The sequence below is a fragment of the Syngnathoides biaculeatus genome, chromosome 21, assembly GCF_019802595.1.
Source record: "Syngnathoides biaculeatus isolate LvHL_M chromosome 21, ASM1980259v1, whole genome shotgun sequence".
In the NCBI taxonomy this organism is placed as follows: Eukaryota; Metazoa; Chordata; class Actinopteri; order Syngnathiformes; family Syngnathidae; genus Syngnathoides; species Syngnathoides biaculeatus.
Genome location: NC_084660.1, coordinates 5,739,854 through 5,762,539, shown reverse-complemented (window position 1 = coordinate 5,762,539; position 22,686 = coordinate 5,739,854). Strand labels below are relative to the sequence as shown.

The 22,686-nt window shown below is 48.5% G+C and overlaps 1 protein-coding gene across 3 annotated transcripts in view; it reads left to right on the top strand.

Annotated features, from left to right (window-relative positions):
- Window positions 1-22,686, top strand: part of efnb3b (ephrin-B3b) — a 46,274-nt gene that overhangs the window by 1,695 nt on the left and 21,893 nt on the right. For 2 of the 3 annotated variants that reach the window (XM_061808498.1, XM_061808500.1), the window contains exons 2-3: window positions 469-613; window positions 19,547-19,836. In XM_061808498.1, the coding sequence (XP_061664482.1) occupies window positions 469-613; window positions 19,547-19,836 (435 nt within the window). Of the gene's footprint in view, window positions 1-462; window positions 614-19,546; window positions 19,837-22,686 lie in introns of those variants that run through there. The other variant, XM_061808501.1, reaches the window with a different exon arrangement.

Sequence of the window (22,686 nt, the reverse complement as noted above, 5' to 3'; positions counted from 1 at the left end):
TGCCTTTGTGAGCGCGGAGATGTGGAATTAAATCTCCTTGCAATTTTTTTTTTTTTTTTATTATTTTCAAACAAAGAAAGGCAGTATATGTATATATTGGTCGCATGGTGGACAGGAGCAAGGTAATGGGAGAGGGTGCACACACAACAAGGGAGCGTTGTTCGGAACCGAGACAATTGAGGCACAAGAAGACCTTCATTTGACAACATTGGATTCGCCGGAGGTTCAGTTTCGTGTTCGCTATTTTGAAACAAAATTCTGCTTCAGGAGCACTGATGGCACTTTAGTGTGGAAGTCATGGAATTGCAGCAGAAATAACCAAGAAAGTTTATTTTTTTTTTTTTTTTTTTTCTTCCTCCCCCATTGATTTTATCCATGAGGTTCTGACTCAGCAGATCATCTCCAGTTTTGGAACTTTTTTTTTTTTTTTGTAATTTTTTTTTTTTTTTTTTTGTAATTATCTTTTAGCAGCGGCACTTGTGGTACCGAACTTGGAGATGGCACGTCCATGGAGTGTGAATGGATTGTGGGTCGTGCTGGTGTTTGTACTGGATTTACTGGGAACCACAGCCAGCAATATGGAGCCCATCTACTGGAATTCGCTCAATGAGAGGTAAGCACACAAGCTGTGATGTATTTTTTTTGGTCCAACAATGATCCATATGGCGTTCCGTACATTTTTTGGGAGTCAAATAGCTTCTCTTTTGTCAATTCTTTAAAGTTTACTTTTTTTTAGAGGAGATCAGAGGTTTCAAAGTCTTTTTTTTAAAAGTCATGCTTTCTGTGTATATCGCATCAATTTGTTTAAAAAAAATCATTGTAATATTACAGATGACTGTTTTGGGAGAGATTTGTATTTAAAAAAAAAAAAAAAAAAAAAAACCCAGAGTGGACACAGTGAATGTGCATTAATGGGCCAGATCTGGCCCCTGGGCTTTGAGTTTGACACCGGCGGGGACAGGAATAGAGAAAGTCCTTTTGGGCCAATGTCACCGTTTAAAATTTCACGTTTATCCGTCCCAAGTTGCGCACGGGCAGAAGCGTCGAGGGTTCAGAAATGGACCCCCGGCCGTGTTAACGAGAGATGTTTTGTCTGGGGGGAGGAAACGTTGAAATTCCTTTTTTTTTTTTGTTGTTTTTTTTTTAAATGCAACAAGTCGGCGGCAGAAGTAAAAAATGTCAAATTTAACGCACTGTGTTGATTATTGAGGGTTATAACATGGTTGCGTCAGGAAGGGCATCCGGCGTAAAAATTGTGCCAAACATATATATGCGTTCATCTGAGATGACACGCTGTGGCGACCCCGAAAGGGACAAGCCGAAAGAAACTTGCTTGTATAACATGGTTGTAGCTTCTCGGTGTGTGAAATAAACGATTGAATGGAGATAAAGGTGGAGATGGAGGGGGGGGGGGAGATATAGGGGGCGTTTTAGCATTTACTCCACTATATTGGGGCCTGCCCCCCCCCCCACGATTCGTGAATGTACGGCAGCTGCTCACAGCACCTGCACAGTCGAAGGGCATCACCGGGTGCTTTTGTCGGAGGTGGTTCTGATCACTTGACCCGAGAAACGGGGGCTCTCGGTGAGTTGCGAGGCCGGGCTGAAGGAAGAAAGAAGCGAGATCTGGGACTTTGGCTGAAATCCGAGTGAATGAATGCATCCGAGAACATGGCTGTCGGGCTCTCGTCGCCGTGCCACCGATTCACATTTTAAAAAAAAAAAAAAAAAAAAAAAAAAAAAATATTGAGGCCGTATGCCGGAGTCCCGCTTTCTCTTCCCGTGTGGGATGCAACAGTGTTCTGGACTGCGGGATCCCCCCCCCCCCGCAACCTCCCACTGTGGAGCCAGGCGTGAAACCTCTAATGAGGGTTTTTTTTGTTGTCAGCAGTGGGTGGATTCAGCCCACAGGGTTGGACGGGGGTGTGGGGTCATTTCTGCTGAAGCTAACAGCTAGCAAGCTCCGAGGGCCTTTCCAGGTGCCGCTGTGCTATTGTTCCGCCATGGAGTCCCGCGTAAAGTGACCCGGACGGCAATTAGCGGGGGCGGCGGGGCTTTGACGCCGCAACTTTTGAGTCATCGGCAAACGGGGGTTGCTCATATATGCAAAGTACAAAGCCGGTTGTACGCCATTGTGTGCCTGCACAAAGCGTCGCATTCTTACTTAATCAGCTTAGTGTGTCCTTCACTTTATTTAATTTTTGCACACATCCGCGCACTTTGCGCTTCTCCCTTTCTACATATTTGGTGTCTATTCTGAAATCCTTTACGGAGCATTCGTTTTCTGACGTCTTTTCAGTTTTACTCCCTTTCTGCTCCGTACTTTGGCTAAATCGATGTCACTTTACAAGACGAACACGCGAGAGAGAAAAGATGGAAATAAGAGTACGAAAGATGACCAAAATACTCGGGGAATCTGGAAAAAAACACATCCAAGTCGGTTCTAGATATTTTTTATTACTCTGCCCGCGTGGTTAGCAGAAGCTAACGTTTTGATTGCGTGAAAGTGGAGCCGACGCAAGCTAGCTCTAAGATTTCAACACATTCTTGCGCTCAAAAAATTCAGAGCCAAACGGCCGAGAAAAATATTTAAATGAAAGTGATTTTTTTTTTTTCCGGCTATCGTTAGCTAATTCATGATTTTTTGTTGTTGTCGTCGTTCACCGGGTCAGCGTTAGCGAAGCCACCATTCGGTAACGAAGCTAGCGTTTTGGTCGGAGAGCAGTTGAGCCAACGCTAGGTAGTGCTCAAATTCAACGTGTTTTGGTTCTCCCAAAAATCTCTGTAGTATGGAAAAAAAAAAATGAAATCAGGAGAAGATTTTTCGTTATTTGTCGTCAAGCCATCGTTTTGCTAACAAAGCTGGTATTTTGATAGCATGAAAGTTCAGCCAAAGCTAGCGAGGATTTCAGTAAAGTAAACAATGTGACGTTATTAACATTGTGCTATATAATTAACAGTGACAATCCATTTTTACTTTTGTATTTGCACATTTTCTGTCTGTACTTCTTCCATTGATTTATTTTTTTTTCGTACAAGTATCTGTACTTGTATTTAAGTACATCTCTTTCCTCCCTCGTGTCGGCGTAGCAAACGGAATGTCACGTTGTTAACCTCCAGATCTCCTGACGCCCCCCCCCCCCCCACGCCTCCCACTTCAAAGCTCACTCTGCCCACCTGCAGAACCCCCCACCCCCTCCTGAACCCACACCGGCCTTCGATTGCTTTTTATTTAATTTTTTTTTTTAGGACAGGAAAAATTGTGATTGTGAAGTTGACGGTTGAAATCTTTGCTCCATCGCTGAGTCCAACATGGAGTCTGCTGGGGGCAGCACTAGGTGGTCTCCTCACTTGCCTTGTAACACAAGGATCCCTTCTTGTCGAGACGCTAGCTTTAGGTTTCTAATCCCACCCCCCCCCCCCTCCTGCTTCCAGTTTCTCAATAATTCATTAATCGCCGGCTAATTGGCTCCGGATAAAAGAGAAGCTAACTAGGCTAAGTGTTTCTACTACAAACGAATAAAAATGAGAGTGAAGAGTATTTAGTCTTTTTTTTTTTTTTATCTAAATGACAATCAAAAGGTCACAAAAGCATATTTTCGATGTATTAGACAGCTCAGAATCTCCCGTGTGCGTCCTGGACTGCATTAAATACACGACTAAGCTAAAAAAAAGAACTCCCCAATATAGCTGCAGCCGGAATGATAAACGGTGATATCCAGAAATGACATAGCCGAATAGAATAATAAAAAAATAATAATAAAAAATTGTCACACACCGCATCATTTGATTGCTTGTTGTGCCTCGCCTTCTGCACCTGGCCACCTGGAGGCAGTACATTGAGAGGTCCTAGCTCCTCTCACGACCCATCAGTGCGGCACTAATATCAGTCGTTCTCCGAAGAGGATAAACGATATTTGACTGTGAGTGCCAAAAAAAAAAAAAATGTTCCGATGATGGCTTTTACCTAAAAGAAAGTTCTAAATCAGCTTTACATGGCAGACGGGATTTGTACCCACCCCCATCAGTCGGGTCCACGATTGGACTCCGACCCAAAACGGGTGTGGAATATTTAGAGGTGCTGTATGCGCGTCACACCAGTCGGCTCGGAGAAAAGATAGAAAGGGGCGGACGTGCGGTCGGCCGGTTCTGCTCGGTTCAGATGGAGCGGACAGACAGAGTGACTGATTGTTTTCGGGTCAGAACCGCAGCGAGCTGCTTCCTGCCCGCATGCGGCCGAGTAAAACCTCGCAGTCCTCATCGCTGACACCTCCTGTCACATTCAGCCGCGGGAGGTCCAGCCTGGTGAAATCCGGTAAGCTTTTAAAAGAACTTTTTGGGCAGAACCGAGCACTTTGATCAACTCGGCGTGAAGCCCTCAGAGAACTGTCAGCTCTGTGGTTCCTCCGATAAGTTGGAGGAAAGTTTAAAAGCTTTAAATAACAGCAAAACCACGTGTAATGTACTCTGATTTATAAAAGGGAGAGGAGTTGTTGCCATGGCGACCCATAATTTGTGCTAGCGGTCTGTAATAGACCTTTTCACCGTGACTGACGTGTCTTGCGTTTGGCCGAGCCAGAGAAATTGAGAAAGCTGCGGAAATTTAGCTTTAGGAGTTCGGATGTATAAATTTATTTGAGCGGGCTGCTGTAGCGTTAGCGTGCGAGGAGCAAAGGTCGTCATGCCAACGTGCTCATGAGCTAGTTTACCTCACAGCCCTTCTCCACCCTCATGAGCACTGCAGGCTTTGTACGCGCCCCTCAAAGGCCCGCGTGTGTACTTGCGCGTGCGTGCAGTTGTAATTAGCGCTTAAAAAGAGCCCGGCCCATCTGGTTTTGGTGTTAACCCACCGTTGTTGCGCCGCGACCTCGGAAAAACTCACGCTCCATTTCCTGTACTAAATATAACTTGAATGGGACTCGTCATAAATGTGATATTACGTTTTGGGAGGGCTTTTTTTTTTTTTTTTTTTTTTTAAATGCAGCGGAGCTGAGAAAAGCGACGACTTTTTAACCGAGATCAGATGTCGGTGACAGAAGAGCCAATGTTTTTTTTCTTTATTGTTTTTTTTATTGAGTAACTTGACAAGTTTACAGGACGGCTTTTCTTTAACTAATCCGATTTCCCCAAAAGATATCTGCAAAATAAGCTCAGTATTTTATTCCTTATATTTTTATATTTTCTTCCTCCGCTACTTTTACAGAAATTCCTTTCTTTCGGCTCCCTTTCTCTCTTTTTTTTTTTTTTTCTTTTCTCCCCTGCTGAAGAAGGCCGTTGCAAAGGGTCAGAGTGGGCGGGGCCATCAAAGGCCTCCTTCTTTGGTGTTGGAGTTGATGGATGCGCGGCGCCGTGTGACCCGCTTTGTCCGATCTGCGCTCCACGCATCGCCCCGGTTCGGTATTCTGTGATTCCAGACCAAATGTATCCCAGAGTACCTTTTATCTCGGAACGGGGGAAAGAACTTTCCTGAACTTTTCCTGCGGTCTTTTCCATTATTTTTAATATAGATTTAAAAGAAGAAAAAAAAAAAGATATGATTGATTGCTGAAGCGGCCCGGTCGCTCGTTTCCCATTTTTCTAATCAAACAACGGCGACCTTTCCCGAGCGGTCGTTTGGAGTGCTCGTCAGGCGTGTGTCGTGCGTGGGTGTGAGGACTTGCAATACGAGTCTGCGTGGGCTGCTTGTGTACACTGGGGAAGAGTAGTAACCCCCCCCCGGCCCTCATCTCCCCCACCTACATGTTTGCTCTCTCCCCCGCTCTACTCTGCCGCTGTCATTATTGCCGCCTTTATTTGCAAAACAAGGCAGACAAAGGCGGTTTGGGGTGTGAAACAACAGAAAGCGGCCCGTACCACTTGACCCCATCGAGCGGGTGATGAGGTGATGCCGAGTTGGGGGAGGGGCGAGGGGGTGGGGTTGTAAAACTCGGGGAGTGATAATCCCTTCAGTAATGGTCGAGCCCCCCCCCCCCCCCCCATGCTATCACAGAAGTGCATGGCTGTCAATCATTCAACAAAACTGTCCGTAAGGGGATTAGGGACCACTGGACAGTCCCCCCCCCCCCGACCCCAGTAGTTTTTTTATTCCTTCATTCCATCTCTGCTTCATTTACGTCCATATTTTTCATTTCCTGCTTGTAAAACTCTTGCTCCATTCTCCCGCACGGAAAAAATATCCATCCATCCATCCATCCATCCATCCATTATCCACCACTTTTCCAGTTGGGTTGCGGGGGAAGTAGCTAGTAGTACCCAGACTTCCCTTTCCCCAGCCACTTCTTCCAGCTCTTCCGGAGGGATCCCGAGGCGTTCCCAAAACAGCCGAGAGACATTAGTCTCTCCAGCATGTCCTGGGTTGTCCTCAGGGTCTCTTTCCGGTGGGACGTGCCCAGAACACCTCACCAGGGAGGCGTCCGGGAGGGATCCGAATCGGATGCCCCAGCCGCCTCGTCTGGCTCCTCGACACTGAGCCCCTCCCGGATGACCGAGCTTCTCACCCTGTCTCTAAGGGAGAGCCTGGACGCCCTGCGGAGGAAACTCATTACAGCCGCTTGTATCCGGGAATTTATTCTTTTGCTCACGACCCACAGCTCGTGCCTATAGGTGAGGGTAGGACCGTAGATCGACTGGTAAACAATATCCCATTCCACAAAGTCGTTATTCCTCTCCCCGACTATCTCGGCCATCTCTGTTGGGTTTAGCGCGTGTTAAACCTGAACGTACTCGAACCGGTTGCTCAGGCTGCGCGCCGACGGTTGTTTATTTCTTTTTGCATCTCGTTTGCCTCAATCTGACCGGTTTGACCAGTCGTAGGACGGCGTCGGATATTTCGTCAGCGATCTCGCGAATAACCTCGCCGCTTTCATCCCGTTGTCGTTGAGGTTTGATGACACAATTTTTCAAGACCGTAAACCGGCCATAAACAACGGCAGAGCACGAACAAACAATCGAAGAAACCAGTCGGAACCTCCGAAATGTGAGGCGGATGTCCGAAAAGGTCGACGCAACGGTGTTATGTCGGTACTGTCGTGTGGAATCGGAATTGGAATCAGCTTTATCGGCCAAGTATGAAACAACAACAACAACAACAACACGAGGAATTTGTCTCCGGTCGTTGGATTTTTGCGTGACCCTGCTAATAGTGATGTCGTGTTTCAGCCCATGTCCCTTTGGAAGGCTGGTAATGGTTTTGGTTTTGAAAGGGTCCAAAAGATACACCCATGGGTACTGGTGTCCGTCTCTCGTCGTCTCCCCCCCCCCCCCCCCCTCGTCCTCCCTTTCAAAGCCTGTCGTCATTTCTTTGAATGCACACTTGCGGGCCGGCATCCACTCCTATAACTCCGGCATACAGCCCGGGGAATAATAGAAGCCGGGAATACTGAGATAAAGCGTCAAAGTGAGGAATAAAAAAGGATAAAGCAAGCTGAGAGGGATCTGGGGACTTCATATTATTAATTTACTTGGAGAAAGGGGCGGGGTGGGGGTGGGGGATTTTTCCCACCCTCCTGTTTGTTTTTTTTTTTTTTTTTTACTGTTCCTTCCATAGTGGGATACAATGGAGTGATCGGAGAGGGGGCACAGAGAGGTAGATAATCCATCCTGTGCCACAAAACTGCGGGTTTAACCGTTTCGCAGCCGTCTTTCGGGTTTCTTCGCATAATCTTCGTCCATCGCTTCTCCGCGGGCCTCGGCGCTAATCCGCCAGCGTGGCTTCCAGACCTGTAGGCTGGAAGAAACCTGCGCTTAGCCCTCCGCGTGCGCGCGAATTGAAAAAGAAGCGACGACTATTTTGCGGCAACCAAACGTCGCGGCGGTTTGTGTGGTGGTGGAAGTATTCATTTCAAGTCCTGATATGTACCTTTTTCTCATAAAATGAGTAACTTCATGAATTCATCAGAGGGGAAACAAACTGATGGTAGCCATGCTAGGTAGCTACTTAGCCACCTTGCTAGCAAGTCTATTGAAGTCTTTATTTCACCGATCGTAGACCGAAATATCATAGCTGGTTGCAAAGTTTTATTTAAAAACAACTAAAAGAACTACTAAATGAACATGAGCTTTAATGTGTGGAAGAGTGAAGGGGTGGTGCTTTTTTTTTTAAATATGAAGTATTGTTCTCTAGCGGCTAATCTTCGAAAGCACGTTTCGCAAACCCTTCCTCCGACGGGCCGACGGGTCCGAAAAGTTCCCAAAGGTGACGACAAATATATCTTTGCTGAGCAATTTATGACGACGACATACACTGACAAGCAGAACAATGGAATGTTATTCCACAAATTGACAGAAGGTCAAATGAATCGTGTATCAACAACAAAATCATAATTTTAGAACAGAGGTGTCAAACTCATGGCCCGGGGGGCCAGATGGTGGCCAGCCAGATCATTTTATGTGGCCCGCGAAGGCAAATGTCAACTTGTGATTCTTGTTCAAATCTGTACCAAAATTTCCAATTGTCATATTATAATTCATATTTTTTTTTATAACTTTTTAACGTTACCAAACATCAACAATAGTTGAAAAACACGTTCCCCTTGATTTCTAATTCCAAAAGTAATTCATACATTTAACGTGTCAATATGATGAGGCAATATACTATTTTTATACTCCTATTTTATGGTTTCTGCCACGAGGAAAATGCGTCAGTCGTTTTTCCTCGTCAAACATGCGCTTTGGCTCGATCGAGTTCGGGTGACGCCGGCCCGCCATCGACGGCGTCGGTGCTTACGACCGGGCCCACGCGGGAGTGACATCACATGCCAGCCCATGACGCCGCGTTTGCGCTTGGCAGCGTGCGCTCCTGTTGAAATTGGCCTCGTACCCCCCACCGTCCCCCCCCCCCCCCCCTCATCTGGCACGGGAAGAAGGGAGGGCGTCCCGCGGCGAGGGATTACGCCGCTGCTTCCACCCGCGCTCGGATGCGCACACGTACACACACAAAGTCACGCATACACGCGCTCGTCTTGTCGGCGTGTCTCGGAGAAATGCAAAAGCGCTTTTTTTTTTTTGTTTTTGATTTTTTCCGCCTGTGCACACGCGAGCTGGCTGGCAGTGTCGGAGATGATCTGACTTTGTGCGGGAGCTTTGGACACTTTGCCTAACGCAGGGGTTCTCAAACTTTTTTTTGGGGGGGGGGGATGGACGGACATTTTTCCAAGGAGCACCTCATCATAAAGAAAAAAAATCAGCTTTATTCATGTAGCGATATCAGATTTATGTGATACTTTATAATAATATCAGCGCTTTTATTGGCTCAAGCTATGTGGGGAGGAGTAATTGATTTATTTTGTTTTATTAGCGCGCCGTTACACATGTGTATTTTTTTCAGTGATACGGCATGTAGTGATTTATCGCAAAGTGTTTCCATAAATGTGTGCGGCGCATAGTGTCTTTGTTCTGTGGGGGTGGGCGGGTGCACACGAGGGGCCGAGGTGGGAGGGGGGGGGGGCGCCCCCCCCCCCGGCCCTGCCCACTTTACCAACTTGATTGAAAGGTGTGTCTGGCCTTTAACCTCTCTTGTGGTCGGTCTGCACACGCACACACTTTTGCACAGCGGGCGAGTGTGGAAACCCAATTGTCTCTTTTCTTACCTTTTTTTAAAAAAAAAAAAAAAAAAAAAACAGCCAATTACAGCCCTCGTCATGCTCCTCTTACCCTCCACCCCCGTTAACGAGCGATATCGTTCGCGTCACTCGACCTAGATACTTCACGGATTTCATTTATTGCGTGTGGGTTGTCGAATAAATGACTGTTTACTGTACAAATGCATTGAGCAAAATCGCAGAAGATATTCAACCCGTAAGTTAACCCCCGTCCCGATCTTGTTTCTGCTTTTCGCGACGCGCCGCTGAGCGGCGAGTGAACGCCGCGGCTAAATCCCCGGCGCAGCCCAGATGCGTCCCGCCGCGCGCGCAGAATGAATAATGTCCAGCCATTGAGTGCCGTAAATTATTCAGAGGCTTCATGCGTGGAAACATTATAATTCCATGTTGAGTGTGAATTAGCCTCCGTTTTGCCCTCGGGCGCATTTCTCACTCGACCTCAAGGCCTCATGGGAGATTAAAAGTGGCAAACGCCATTGAAGACGGGCCTCCGCTTTTAATCCCGGCCGTGTCGAGCGGCCAACGGCACCTGAACTGTTCGACTGTGTGGTGTCCGTGAATGAAATGACAACGCTGTGCCCAAATAGCAGATGTCATGTCACGTGACCCACATCCGGTGTGGAACGCGATCACAATATGCCGGCGTTCTCGGTCTTTTGGTTTTCTGGCCATTCACGCACACAACGTGCGCTAACAACTTTGACCCTGCTAGCTTAGAGTCACCATAGGAATACAGCCTGAAAAGGGCAAGTTGTATCTAGCGACTCATATCTAAGGTTTGTGCACTCGCGGCTGACAACGAGGCACTCGGAAGCAGCCACGCCAGTAGTCAGTGCCGTGAACAGGGGCTTAAAACTACCCGACTCTATTCCGCAGAGTTTGGAAATATAGTTTCATCGCTATAGCGCCTCAACCGAGGATGAAAGGATTCTTTCTTTTGCATGTAATGTACTCAAATCAAACCAAGCCAAACCTTATTTTGGAAAAATGTAAATAAAAAAATGCAAAGGATGAGTTTCCCGTCTCCACACGATGCTCCTCTGCTTCTTCTTGAGTTTTGGACTCGCAGTGAGCCGGCAAAGGAAGTGCGTTAAGGAGTGCGTCATCTCGCGAGGAACTTTGAACTCTCGTGATAAGGGTGCGCCGGGAGGACAGACGTGTCAAAGAAAAAAACAAATCAAAAGTTAGAGGAATGTGGCCCGGGCTTAACCCGCAATTAGGGGGCTATGAATACTAACTGGGCCGCGACGTCGCCGACTGCCGCACGATGCCGTTTGACCGCTGACTGTGCACGCAATCGGGGGGGCTTCCGCCTCTCATTGGCGCTTTGGGCAAACAGATGACGCCACGTCGGCCAATCGGTTGGCGGACGAGGGTGCGTGCTGAGGGCGCGTCGCCCGGCCCCCCTCGCCCCCCGCCCCCCGCCCCCCACCCCACTCGACCCCTCCTCCCCGCATTTGTGAGGGTTAATCTGCTTTGTGTGCCCGCACGCAGCATCAGCACTCGAGCGAGGCCCGTGACCTCTCGCACCCGACGGCGGGGATGGGCCGGCAGAGGCTTTCTTTCACGCCGAGGAGTTTTCCCACCGTTGCGTGGAGTCACCGTACGAAAATTGCGACTTCAGCATTGACATAAAGTCTCTCGTTTGAGATATTAAGATAGTTTTGCTGAAAATAAGTACAGTAATAAATTACTTTTTTCTCGTTTTCAAAACCCAATTGAGGTTTACTGTAAAATTTTGCTAGCTTAGTGCTAAGACACAGTGTAAAACACCACAGATGTGCTAAGAAAACTAGCGTTGGTATTTTGCTGTTTCAGATATTACGTGTAGATGGACATATATTCTTTTATTGTCTGTGGAAAGGAAATATTATTTGTGTAGCTTACTGAGCAGTTCTGAAAAGGTGTATACAGATGTATTTTCAAGGGATCCGCTGGTGTGGAGATGTTAGCAGGAAGGCAACGTGACCTCGCGGGAGAGCCTGTCAAACAATAAACCAGGGGCTAAAACTGTATTTCAACACTCCTTTTTTTTTTTTTTTTTAAATTTCCTCTCCATAATTTGGGCAGCGACAGTCTTTTCATCCATATTTGACCGTGTGTTTGGGTTTTCGTGCTTTTTTTTTCGGCGCTCGGGAGCCCCAGCGGTTGAGAACGAACACATCCGCACATTCCTCCCCAGCCTCGCCGGCTGTCTATTTATTCCTCGATTCATCCGATTCATTTATTTATTTTACGCGGCACCATCCTAATGCAAATAGGGTTTGGGCGCTCCCTGGCGAACTGGGGCGCGGCACGGGACCCGCAGTGTGTGTGTGTGTGTGTGGGAACCAGTGAGTAATAGAGCCAAAGTCCTTATCTGTCACCAGAGAGCTCCGTGGCTCTCTCTCAGCTGTCAATCATCCAACCCTGGAGACAAACAGTCAGCTTCAAACAGAGGCAGAGAGGATTGCGGGGGAGGTGTTGAGGATGAGGGGATGAAGGGGGGGAGGGGCTGTTTTTGGGTGGCAGGTGGATGAGGCGCGTTGAGGCGCACGGTCAAAAGACGCTTCCGCGGGACCGACGGACTTGCGGGGCCCTCCGGGAATTAGACTCGCCCCCAATCGCTCTCAAGCACGGGTGACTTTTTCCACGCCGCTCTTTAGGAGCAAAAGTGGGTGAGAAGTGGCTGAAGCGCACTCCCACGCACGCGTGCGCGTTCTGACACCCATAGCGCCTCTTCAGTATCTTGACAGGAGTGGATGGTGGTTTTCATGACCAGAAAGCTGCTTTTGATCGTTCCTCCGCGGCGCCTTGAATTCAACTTTTATCCGTTTTGTGACCGAGCTGGAAAGTGGCGGAATGAAAGTGTCCCCTTGTTAATCGCTTCCCTCTCGCTGAATCAAGTCTGCTCGCGCGCGGGGATGAGGATGGAGTAGTTCATTTTGGGAGAGGTGGCAGAGTGGGGGCGGGGGCACCGGAAGCCATCATGACAGATTTTAACTCGTTCACTGCCAGCACTTCTGAAAGCGGTTCCAGCGGTTTGAGAGACCACGGAATGGGTTCTGTGAGAATACGTGCACCGAACCCACCTAAAGGAAAGAGTTGACTGTCTTTGGTTTTGGTTTGGAGGTCGTGTGGCGGCGGGGTGGGGGTTGGTACAGGCAGCCGAGAGTTTCAAGCCCAAATGGCTTCAAGATGCCGGAGTCCAACTCGCATGGGAAAGAATGCAAACACAATCGTTGGCTTGCATTTTATTAGGTATACTGTACCTAATGAAGTGGACTTTGAATGCGAGATTTGGATTTTTTTGTTTTTAATTAATGCACAGTGACACCTTGACCTCCACGTGCCCCAAGTTACCAGTTTTTGCCGTTGCTTGATCGGTTTTAAACTTGTAGGCGCGCGTGTTTCTTCTAACTTCCAAGTCCGAAGTGCTCTTTTGGTTTTTTTTTGCGAGTTTACTTTGCGCAGCTGCATCGCACTTTAGGTTCAAGTCGACGTCCCGCCCGCGAGTCTCCCGGCGCATATTTGGTGGTCCCGTGGGACCGCCGGTGGATTACAGCGCCCCCCCCCCCCCCGCGGCATCCTTAGCTAAAGTTTCAAACTCTTTGGACCCTGTGGCCTCTGAAGGGCAGACACACACACACGCATTGGTAGGATCAACACCTCACCTCACTCCTCGCCACCAGGTCGATGCCTATTGGACGGTTCCTGTGTGTGTGTGTGTGTTGTCGTGGGCGCGCCCCATCCCAGGGTGACCTAATTAAATTAGCGAGGTGGTCTGCCTGAACAAGCTAAAACTCAAAGACTCTTCACACGCCAGCTGCCGCCATCCATTTAAGTGTGCATGTGTGTGTGATCCTCAGCTCCATACTTCAACTGGGAAAACCTCAGTGGGGCTTTTAAGTGTGTGTGTGTGTGTGTGAGAATGACTACACACACACACACACACACAGACACACACACACACACACACACATATGTCAGGACCTGCAGTGGTCCATCCACACACACCTCCACTAAAGCGCCTTAATGGGGACCAATCCAGTCTTGTATAAATCATCCCAAGGAAAAAAAAAAAAAAAAAAAAAGCAGATGTGAGCAAAGTGAAGCTGTTCTGAGGTTCCAGGGGGGGGGGGGGGGGGTCAGACGACGTGCAGCTTCACTTCCAGGTGACTCGTGATGCGCCGCGTCCACCCGGTTGCTGACTCGCAGTTCGCTTCCAGACGTGTGGCTGACGTGGGCGGATGTAAAAAAAAAAAAAAAAACCAAAAAAAATGGCACTCCTATAGTGCTTGAACTGTGGTTCGGTTACTGAGAGGAAGAGAGGAAATAAATAGTTCTTGTAGATTAAGGTGAACTGTTGTTGGGGGGGGGGGGCGGTTTGGAACCTCCAACTTCCGAACTGTGTCCTGAAAGATCTCGTTAACACTTTTTTTTTTCCCGAGCTGCCTTCCTCAATCAGTCGTCGCTGTTGACTTATTCTCATCGTATTTTTTATCTCCCCCCCGCCCCCCTCCGGCTACAATTTTAAGAGACGGAGCAATGCGGTGTGGCGGGGGAGGTTGTGAGGAGATGCCGATCACGGAGCGTCTGTGGCGGCGAGAGTCACAAAGAAGCTGCGAAAAAAAAAAAAAAAAAAAAAAAAAAACAAAGTTCTGAGCTGCAGACGCCGGAGCGGAAACATGAAAAACACACGGCAAAAAAAAAAAAAAAAAATTAAGTCAGGAAGAGGAGGAATGCAAATGAGGATGATGATGGCAACGTCAAAGCAAGACAGGAGGAGGAGGGGGAAAAAAAAAAAAAAAAGTTCCTCCTGACCCGAATATGGCTGCCGACACGAAGAAGTCCTCCTCCATACTTTGCTTAGTTAGCTTGACGCCGCTTCAGCTTAATGCGATGCGCTCATCTCCCGCATTGTGTCCGACGCCGCGCGCTCGGCTCAGCGGGAGCACCGCGACATTGGAGATGAAGGCCGTGAGGTGCACGATGCGTGTGTGTGTGTGTGTGTGTACTTGCGCTCTTTGCAAATGTCAAGGCATCCAGCGTGGCTCCAACCTGCAACCGCGCTGTGATTTTTACTGGATGTGACACAGACGCTTGCAGCATTCCCAACTGCCTCCAGAAAGAGAAATGTGTGTGTGTGTGATGACAAGGGCACAGTTACCTTCAAAGTCCCACGGTGCTACCAAGCTATTTATTTTATGACTATTATTATCATTATGTTGAAGTACGGAGGAGTTCAAGTGTCTCGGGGTCTTGTTCACGAGCGAGGGAAGAGCGGAGCGGGACATCGTCAGACGGATCGGTGCGGCGTCCGCGGTGACGGGGATTTTGTATCGGTCCGTTGTGGTGAAGAGGGAGCTAAGCTCTCAATTGACCCGTCGATCCTTGTTCCTACCCTCGCCTATGGGCACGAGTTGTGGGTCGTGACCGAAAGAACAAGATCCCGAAATGAGTTTCCTCCGCAGGGAGTCCGGGCTCTTCCTTAGAGAAGGGGTGAGAAGCTCGGTCATCAGGGAGGGGCTCAGTGTCGAGGAGCCAGGTGAGGTGGCTGGGGCATTTGATTCGGATGCCTCCCGGACGCCTCCCTGGCATGTCCCACCGGAAAGAGACCCCGAGGACGACCCAGGACACGCTGGAGAGACTATGTCTCTCGGCTGGCTCGGGAACTCCTCGGGATCCCTCCTGGGAAGTCTGGGTATGCCCGCTGAAGCCACGACCCGACCCGGAAAATGGATGGACGTACACCGCTTGCTCGCTTGACTCGGAAAGCAGTGCTGGACGCTGTTCGGAAGGGAGGCAACAAGTCGCAAATTTCAGCGCAAATGAGAGGACGGTCCCTAAAGTTAGCATAAACAAAGTAGCGTAGCAAAAGTCCGGGAATTCTCAAAGTTGGAGAAATCTTTGTTTTAGTCACTTCCATCATCACCCCACCACATATTTTAGTGGGTCTTGAAAGGTCAGTCAAAAATATTTGGGACTGTCATGCCCTCGCGTGTAGAGCTTACAAGATACTTCAAATGAGCAGTGAGTTTCCAGTGAAGGTTTTCAATTTTCAAACACGGCTTCTGTATCCAGCACGCCACCTCCCGTCTCTCTCTCTCTCGCTCTTGCTCTGCTGGCCCGCACGCCCGCCCGCCACATGGAAGCTGTTAACGCCGCTGTCGTTGCTCACGCTCACCGCAAACATTCCTGAGGGCTTTGCAGCGCTGGCTGACTTTGCGGCAACCTCTCGCGCCTCTCCGCTTGTCGGCGCAGCGTTGGCCGGCCCGGGTCGCACGTAGCCCACCGCGCCCCGAGTCAAAACGGACCGGAACGTCTCCGCTGGCGGTCAGGGAGAGACAATTTCAGTGGTGCGAGTGAAGAAACGGTTGCGCGGCAATAAACAAACGAGAAGGCGCATTCGGATGCTAACTTTTTACGACCACGGCGGAGGCCCAGACGCTCAAGTCGCAGACTGGCAAACGGGGAGCCAGTTGAGATTATGAAGATGGCGGAAACAATGTCGGGCTGCCTCGAACGGCGGCCATTTTCGATCCCTGAGCTCCGTTACTGATAGGTGGACGACATTATGTTTCTAACCGCATTTATTAAAGACACGACCGACAGCACATCAAGCCCAGACTGAGTATTTGGCTTGTCCTTGATCTTTTACGCTACGTGACAGAAATCGCGAAGGAGGAGCACTTACCTGTATGCTAGCACGTAATGTCGGCCTTCTGAAAAGAGTATCGATTAAGCTTGTTAGCTTAGCTCGGCGACACGTCAGCACAATGGAGGTTGAGGCCGGGGAGCGGGATAGCAGCGTCGGGCAATCGTCCACAAAGCCAAATCTCCGCGAAGCACAGAGCCGCAGAACGTCCGAAGTCTTTCGTCGGAAGCGTTTGACGACGCCCCCGCTTACGCAGCCGGACTTCTGTACCGAATCGAGAGGCTATAAAGAGAGCGCCGACTCGCAACTCTGGAAAAAGCGTCGGCGAATTGGTGAGAATTTTTGAAAAAAAGTCGGAAAAAGGCTCTCTGATAGTTAACAAGTCCTCTCTTGTGTACTCGAGTCCCGAGACTCCCGTTAGGTAGAGAGGTGAAATGGCGGCGCGCGGTGGTGTACCTGCACCTCGCGTGCATATTTTGTATTGGTATTGTTGTTTCATAATGCAAAATGCATTTTCAGGACGATGGTGAGGACTACCAGTGAGTTCACTTTTTACATCATGTTGTACATACATTGTGAACGTAATAGTGTCTTAAAATCACTTAAAGACACTTTTTTTTTTACTGGTCAAACAGTGCATACGTGGTCAAATGGTTTCAGGCAGCCCGAATATGCTTTTCATATTATTATTATTTTTTTTTTTTTTTGCGTCGACGGATAGTTCTGCTTGACTTAGCTGAGTCAGCTTTTTTTTCCCCCCTCCACGAGCTGAATACATTTCTATGGGATTACTCAAATAATTGATGGCGTGATCGGTAGAATAATCAGGAACAGTCAGTCAGTCCCCGACCCGGCTGCTGGAAACACGCTAGAAACAAATATTCAAGATGCTAGCTAGACAACAAAAGAGAAAATAATGACTGGAATATCCCCGCTGACGTTTTTTTTTATGTCTGTGCTGATATTTTTGCCTCTGGCGTAAATTGGACGTCGCCGCTAACGGACACGCTCGTTCCGCGGTGGCAACGTTCTGAGCGATCTGGGCCAGCCCCTCGCCCTCAACTCTCATCCATTTCCACGGCAATTCTCTCGTCGCCGCCGCTCCGAATGTTGGTCCATCCCACTCAAGCGGCACTTGCGCTCTCCTTCTCCGGGCGGTATATGCTTCTTTAATGAAGACACTAATAACCGTTATGGATATTTAAAGCCGCTTGTCCGACCCGGGCGCTAATGGACAGTGGGCTGTCCGTCTGGACTAAAAAGACATTACTGTCATGGATTATTCAAATGGGGGGGGGGGGGGGAGTTTCGTGGCTCTAATTGTTTGTTTGTTTGCAACATATAGCTTTTTATTCCGATTTTTTTTGTAGTAGTAGTAATAATCGCTAGCATGCTAATGCTAAGCGTTTTGCAAAGGTTATTTTTGTTTAAAACTCTGTATACGGTTTTCAAATGCATGTTAGTTGTTAAAAAAGGAACAAAAATATATTTATATAGGGGGAGGGGGGTGACCCCGTGTACGCAAAATGTCTGTGCATCGATTTCTGAAAAGATTTCATTGTGGCGCTGCTAATATATAAACAATACATCAGACTGGCCCCGTGCGAGAGTTTAATGGACTGTTACTTGCCTTCGTTCGCCGCAGTCAGGTTACAAAAAAAAAAAAACCACACACACACACACATTTGTGGAGGAATAACCACTGTTGTGTCAAAGAAGGAGGAATTGAATCCGTGTTCCTATGTATTACATATTCCCGAGCATCTGTTCCCCATTACACTTCTGATTGCTGCAGCAAAACATTGGAAAAATGCTAGCAGCTGCTCCTCGCTTCGTGTCTTCAGCGCCGAAGCTTGGAATAATATTTCTCCTCCAAGACGCCATCTTTCCCTCTTCTTCACCCTTCAACGTAGACGTCTTGTTGTTGTTATCGTTATTATTATTATTATTATTATTCCGGGAGATGGACAGACGTGTCGGGAAGTTCGTTTAGGATGTTTTGCCGTGTTTCAAAATGACGCATCAATCAGACGGTGCTCCGGCAAATCCCCCCTCCCCCCACCAAAAAAAAAAAGGGGTGACAAATTATTTGGTTTTTAAAATTTGTTTTTGTGATCTAACATCTTAAGAATGCCGATGTTTTGATGTTTTCTCTCGTTTGTTTAATTTCTAATTCCCGAACGGACGTTGTACATAAATGACTCATTTTTCATGAAGCCCATTGCTTGTCTGACACCCCCCCCCCCCCAACAATCCCCTGCTGCGTGTTTGACATTATGTGTACATTGTGTGTCTGAAATTACACCATGAGATTAGAGTGGACAGCTTTATACGGACGGGACGCCATAAATCTCAGCCGCCGCGAGAAAAGGGCGGCGTGATCTTTTATTGTTCCCTAATAGAAGCCCATTTTGTTAGCTCCGCCTCCCCCGCCAAGCTCCACGCATTCAAGGACAGTCAAGGTTGACGTGATCGATTTATTTATGATGCACGTCTATTTACTCAAATGTGTAAAAATATTTTGTGTCCCCCCCCCCCCCCACTAGAAAAAATGTTTCAGGCTAGAAAAGAAAAGAAAACAAAACCCCACCTTTTCTCCCCCACACCACCCCGCCCCTTTCCGAAAACTCCATCAGTGTCACCTCTGTCCCCCCCCCCCCCTTCACCCATCCCCACCAACCCGTCCTAGCGCACCACGTTTCAAAGTGCGGCCACATGAATGGCTCCTTTGTCGACGGCAAAAGCGAGACGCGGAGTGAAAGGAAGCCCGGATGTCGACCCGCGAGGCCCGCTCGGATTCTGGAAAGTTGCGACCTGGGAAGTGAAAACACAAATAGTAGGATGTAATCGCCCCCCCAAAATGGTGATGTTTCCCGTGACCGTGGCGTCGCAAGTGCCTCAACGTAGCTTAACATTTGTGGAGAAATTGTTCAACTTTTCGGGAGCGTAATCTTTTCCCTGAAAAGCTTTAATTGTGCGAATCCCAGCGCTGCCGCAGCGTCGTCACCGCAATCTTTTGTGACAGATGTGAAGCGCGTGCTTTGTGATGGTGTATATTTAATGCGCGAGGCGGCACTACAGAGAGAATGGGAGACGACTCCGGGCTCCCGTCGGCGTTGTCGTCTGTCAGCGCACGACGGCCGGGCGGAGGGCACGCGCGCCGACGACTTTTGACGGCTTTATTTGGTCCGCCTCCGTCTTTTAACGCAAAGTCACCACGTTGTCGAATGTTCGACGCATCTGACGGCGTTGTCTGTCCGAGAATCTGACCTGATGACTCCCACCCACCCCTCCCGCCCGTGCCTTGCAGGTTTCGAGACGATAAGGGCTACGTCCTTTACCCTCAGATCGGCGACCGGCTGGACCTGATCTGCCCTCCGCTCGACACGGCGCGCTCCACGCCCGAGTACGAGTTCTACAAGCTGTACCTGGTGGCGTCGCGGGAGCAGGCGGACCGCTGCGAGGTGACGGGGCCGCCCAACATCGTGCTGACGTGCGACGAGCCCACGCGGGAACGGCGCTTCACCATCAAGTTCCAGGAGTTCTCGCCCAACCTGTGGGGCCACGAGTTCAAAAGCCTGCACGACTACTACATCATCGGTGAGTGCGGCGCAAAGTGGTTTGTTTTGCTCGCCCCGACTGTGTTTCTTTACCGCTCTGATGGTCGTTAAGATTGGGAGTAAATCGCATCTGCGCTTAACCTTCAAGTTTCAAGTTGCCGGGGCGAAACTCAAAACAAGTCACTCGTCGGTTTTACAAAGTCGTACAGTCGTTCTCAGTCCCGTTTTTCGTCTCCTCCCTTTGCGTCGGCCTTTGGACTTTCTCGTTTTCCCCCGACCTCGTCAGAAATCGAACCCTTGGATCCAAATGTAATTAATCTTTTAATTTTTATGTTCACCCACTCCTTCCTGGACAATTGCGCCATGTTTTTGTGGTTCGATAAGGTCCGGCGGTGTTTTCGCGCATTTGTTTTTCGGGCCTCTCCGGTACCTGCCGATGAGGTCATCAAGGCAAGTCTGGGCCCGGCGCGGCTGTGCGGAATGGAATGTTCCGAAAACTGAAGGGGGGGGGGCATTGTTTTATTCTGTTTTATTTTCACACACAATGCAAAAAAAAAAACACCCCAGGAGTGAAAGTGAGTTGTTTGGTTCTCTCCTCCCACGCAGCTCGCAGGCGGGATGCACTCAGGTGCGCCCATGCGATGTCTGTTCACTGCCTCTCATCTGCGGCGAGAAATGCAAATAAATAAATAAAACCAAATAAATACATAAAGAGAGGGTGGGGGGGGGGGAGAGGAGGACGAGGATGTCCTCGCTCCGCTTTGCGTCGGGTTCCGCGTTTCACCGCGATGGGATGAAAAATAACATTTCTTCCGAAAGTAAATACCCCCCAAGACACACATTGAGACTTATTCAAATATATCTATTTTTTTAACATTGTAAATGTTGAAATGCGATTGAATTGAATAGATTTGTCGGGACAATTTATTATTATTATCATCTTTTTTTTTTTATCTTTTTTTGATTTATCAGCTTCTATATTTGAAAGCATGTCCCCTCTGATATGGGGGGGAAATCATTTCAAAGCTTGTTTTGCATCAGGAGAAATAAAGCAAATCCCACAAGGGGGAAGAAAAACAAAAGCAAAATTTGCTTTGAATAAAGTCATTTTATTTTTGCCTTTTTTTTCTATAAAGCAAAGGGAACAATGGATGAGGAGGGGGGGGTAAAAAAAAGAATAAAAAAAATAGCAATTTCATGTGAAGGCCTTATCGCTCAGCCTTAGTGTGTGATTTAAAAAAAAAATCCTTTCCTTACTTGATTTGGTCTCCCCGTGAGCAGGCCAGACACTTTTATCGCCTCGAACAACCCCCCCCCCCCACCCAAACGCTTGTTGCTCAGACTGATCGATCGGCAGCTTTAGCCTAATCAATGGAGTCCGGAGGTCACACACGTGCAAGTGAAAGTAGGGAGACGGCAGAGTAGCTTGGAAGCGCGTAGCATCTGGCGCTGATAACTTATTGATAACGATACGCGAGCTTTAATTGGGACGGCTCTGAATGAGCGGCGCCGACGGTGGCCCGTTTAATGGCGCCGCCACGTCGTTAATAACCGACTCATCAAATGGCGCGTTTAGGGGGCCTTTGCGACTTCAAGATGGCCGCACGAGAGCGATGACGTGGCTGGCCGCTTCCGTGCCTTAAACAATCTCCCCGGATCAAAGGTCTTACAGCCGCGAGGGAGGCGTTAAAACAAACGATAAGATGACGAAGCAGTTTAATCGGCGGGAATTCATCCGCGTATTCCAGCGGTCCGTTTTGAACACAACCCAAGCTTACGCAAATGTATCAAATTTACGTACCGTAATTTCCGGCCTATAAGCCGCGACTTGTTTCCACACGCTTTCAACCCCGCGGTTCTCGCGGCGATGCAAGGGGGCACACGAGCGGAAAAGGTTAAGAGTGAGTCCGGTGGAATATATGTGCCGAGGAAGTGACTTTTACCGGCCCGGCCCTGTTCGCGCTGCGCTTGCGTGTTACCGCCGCGTCTCAGTGATTTTTAACCAGTGTGTTTTTTTTTTTGTTTTTTTTTTAACTAGCCCTGTTAGCGCGACGGCGCTAGCCTTAAACTCTTTGTGGCTTTTACACGGCTGCTACCAAATAGTATTTGGCGCCCTCCCCCCGTATAGCAATACATTTCCAAAGGTGTGCAGCTGCTAATTCTGATCCAATCAGGGGATTCCAAAATTGGCACTGAACATTGTACTGTAGATGTGCGCGGCACACGAAAAGCGGTTTAACAACGTTCAACTCCCGAGCGCACGATTGCGTGGTCATCACTGACAAGTACTAATGGCTTCATTTACAAATCGAGCGGCGGCGGTGGGGATTCTCATCTAATGACTTTGTTTTGGAAGGTCACTAATGTATTACAGATGCCACCGCCGAGTAATCAGATTACTCGAATCCCATTAAAAGCCGTTCTTTTCTTTCCTGCACCCGAGGGACGGGGGGGGGGGGAAATTGATTAGTCATACTCACTGATGGATGTTTTCATTCATAACATGAGGTCAGAGTTGATGCGAGCCTGTGTCCCCCCCCCTCTCTCTCTCTCTCTCTCTCTCTCAAAACTGGAAGTGTCACAGAAAGGCATCCAAATTTTCACGCCTCAAATGCGTCATGTGAACTTTGCCGTTCAGCTCCGTTTTGAAACAACAGCCCCCAAAAACAAATACATAAAAATAAAAAATGACAGGAACTGAATTAGTGTGATGATTAGACCGGCGTCTAAACAAACAAACAAAAAAAAAAAACGTCTTAGTACTTCGAAAGGATTCAAACGTGACACACTCGTGTATGCAAACACACGTCACGGAAGAATGATGGCCACCTCACAGTCAACATACATTTGACCTTGTGCGTGTGTGTGTGTCTGTGTGCGATTTCCCTCA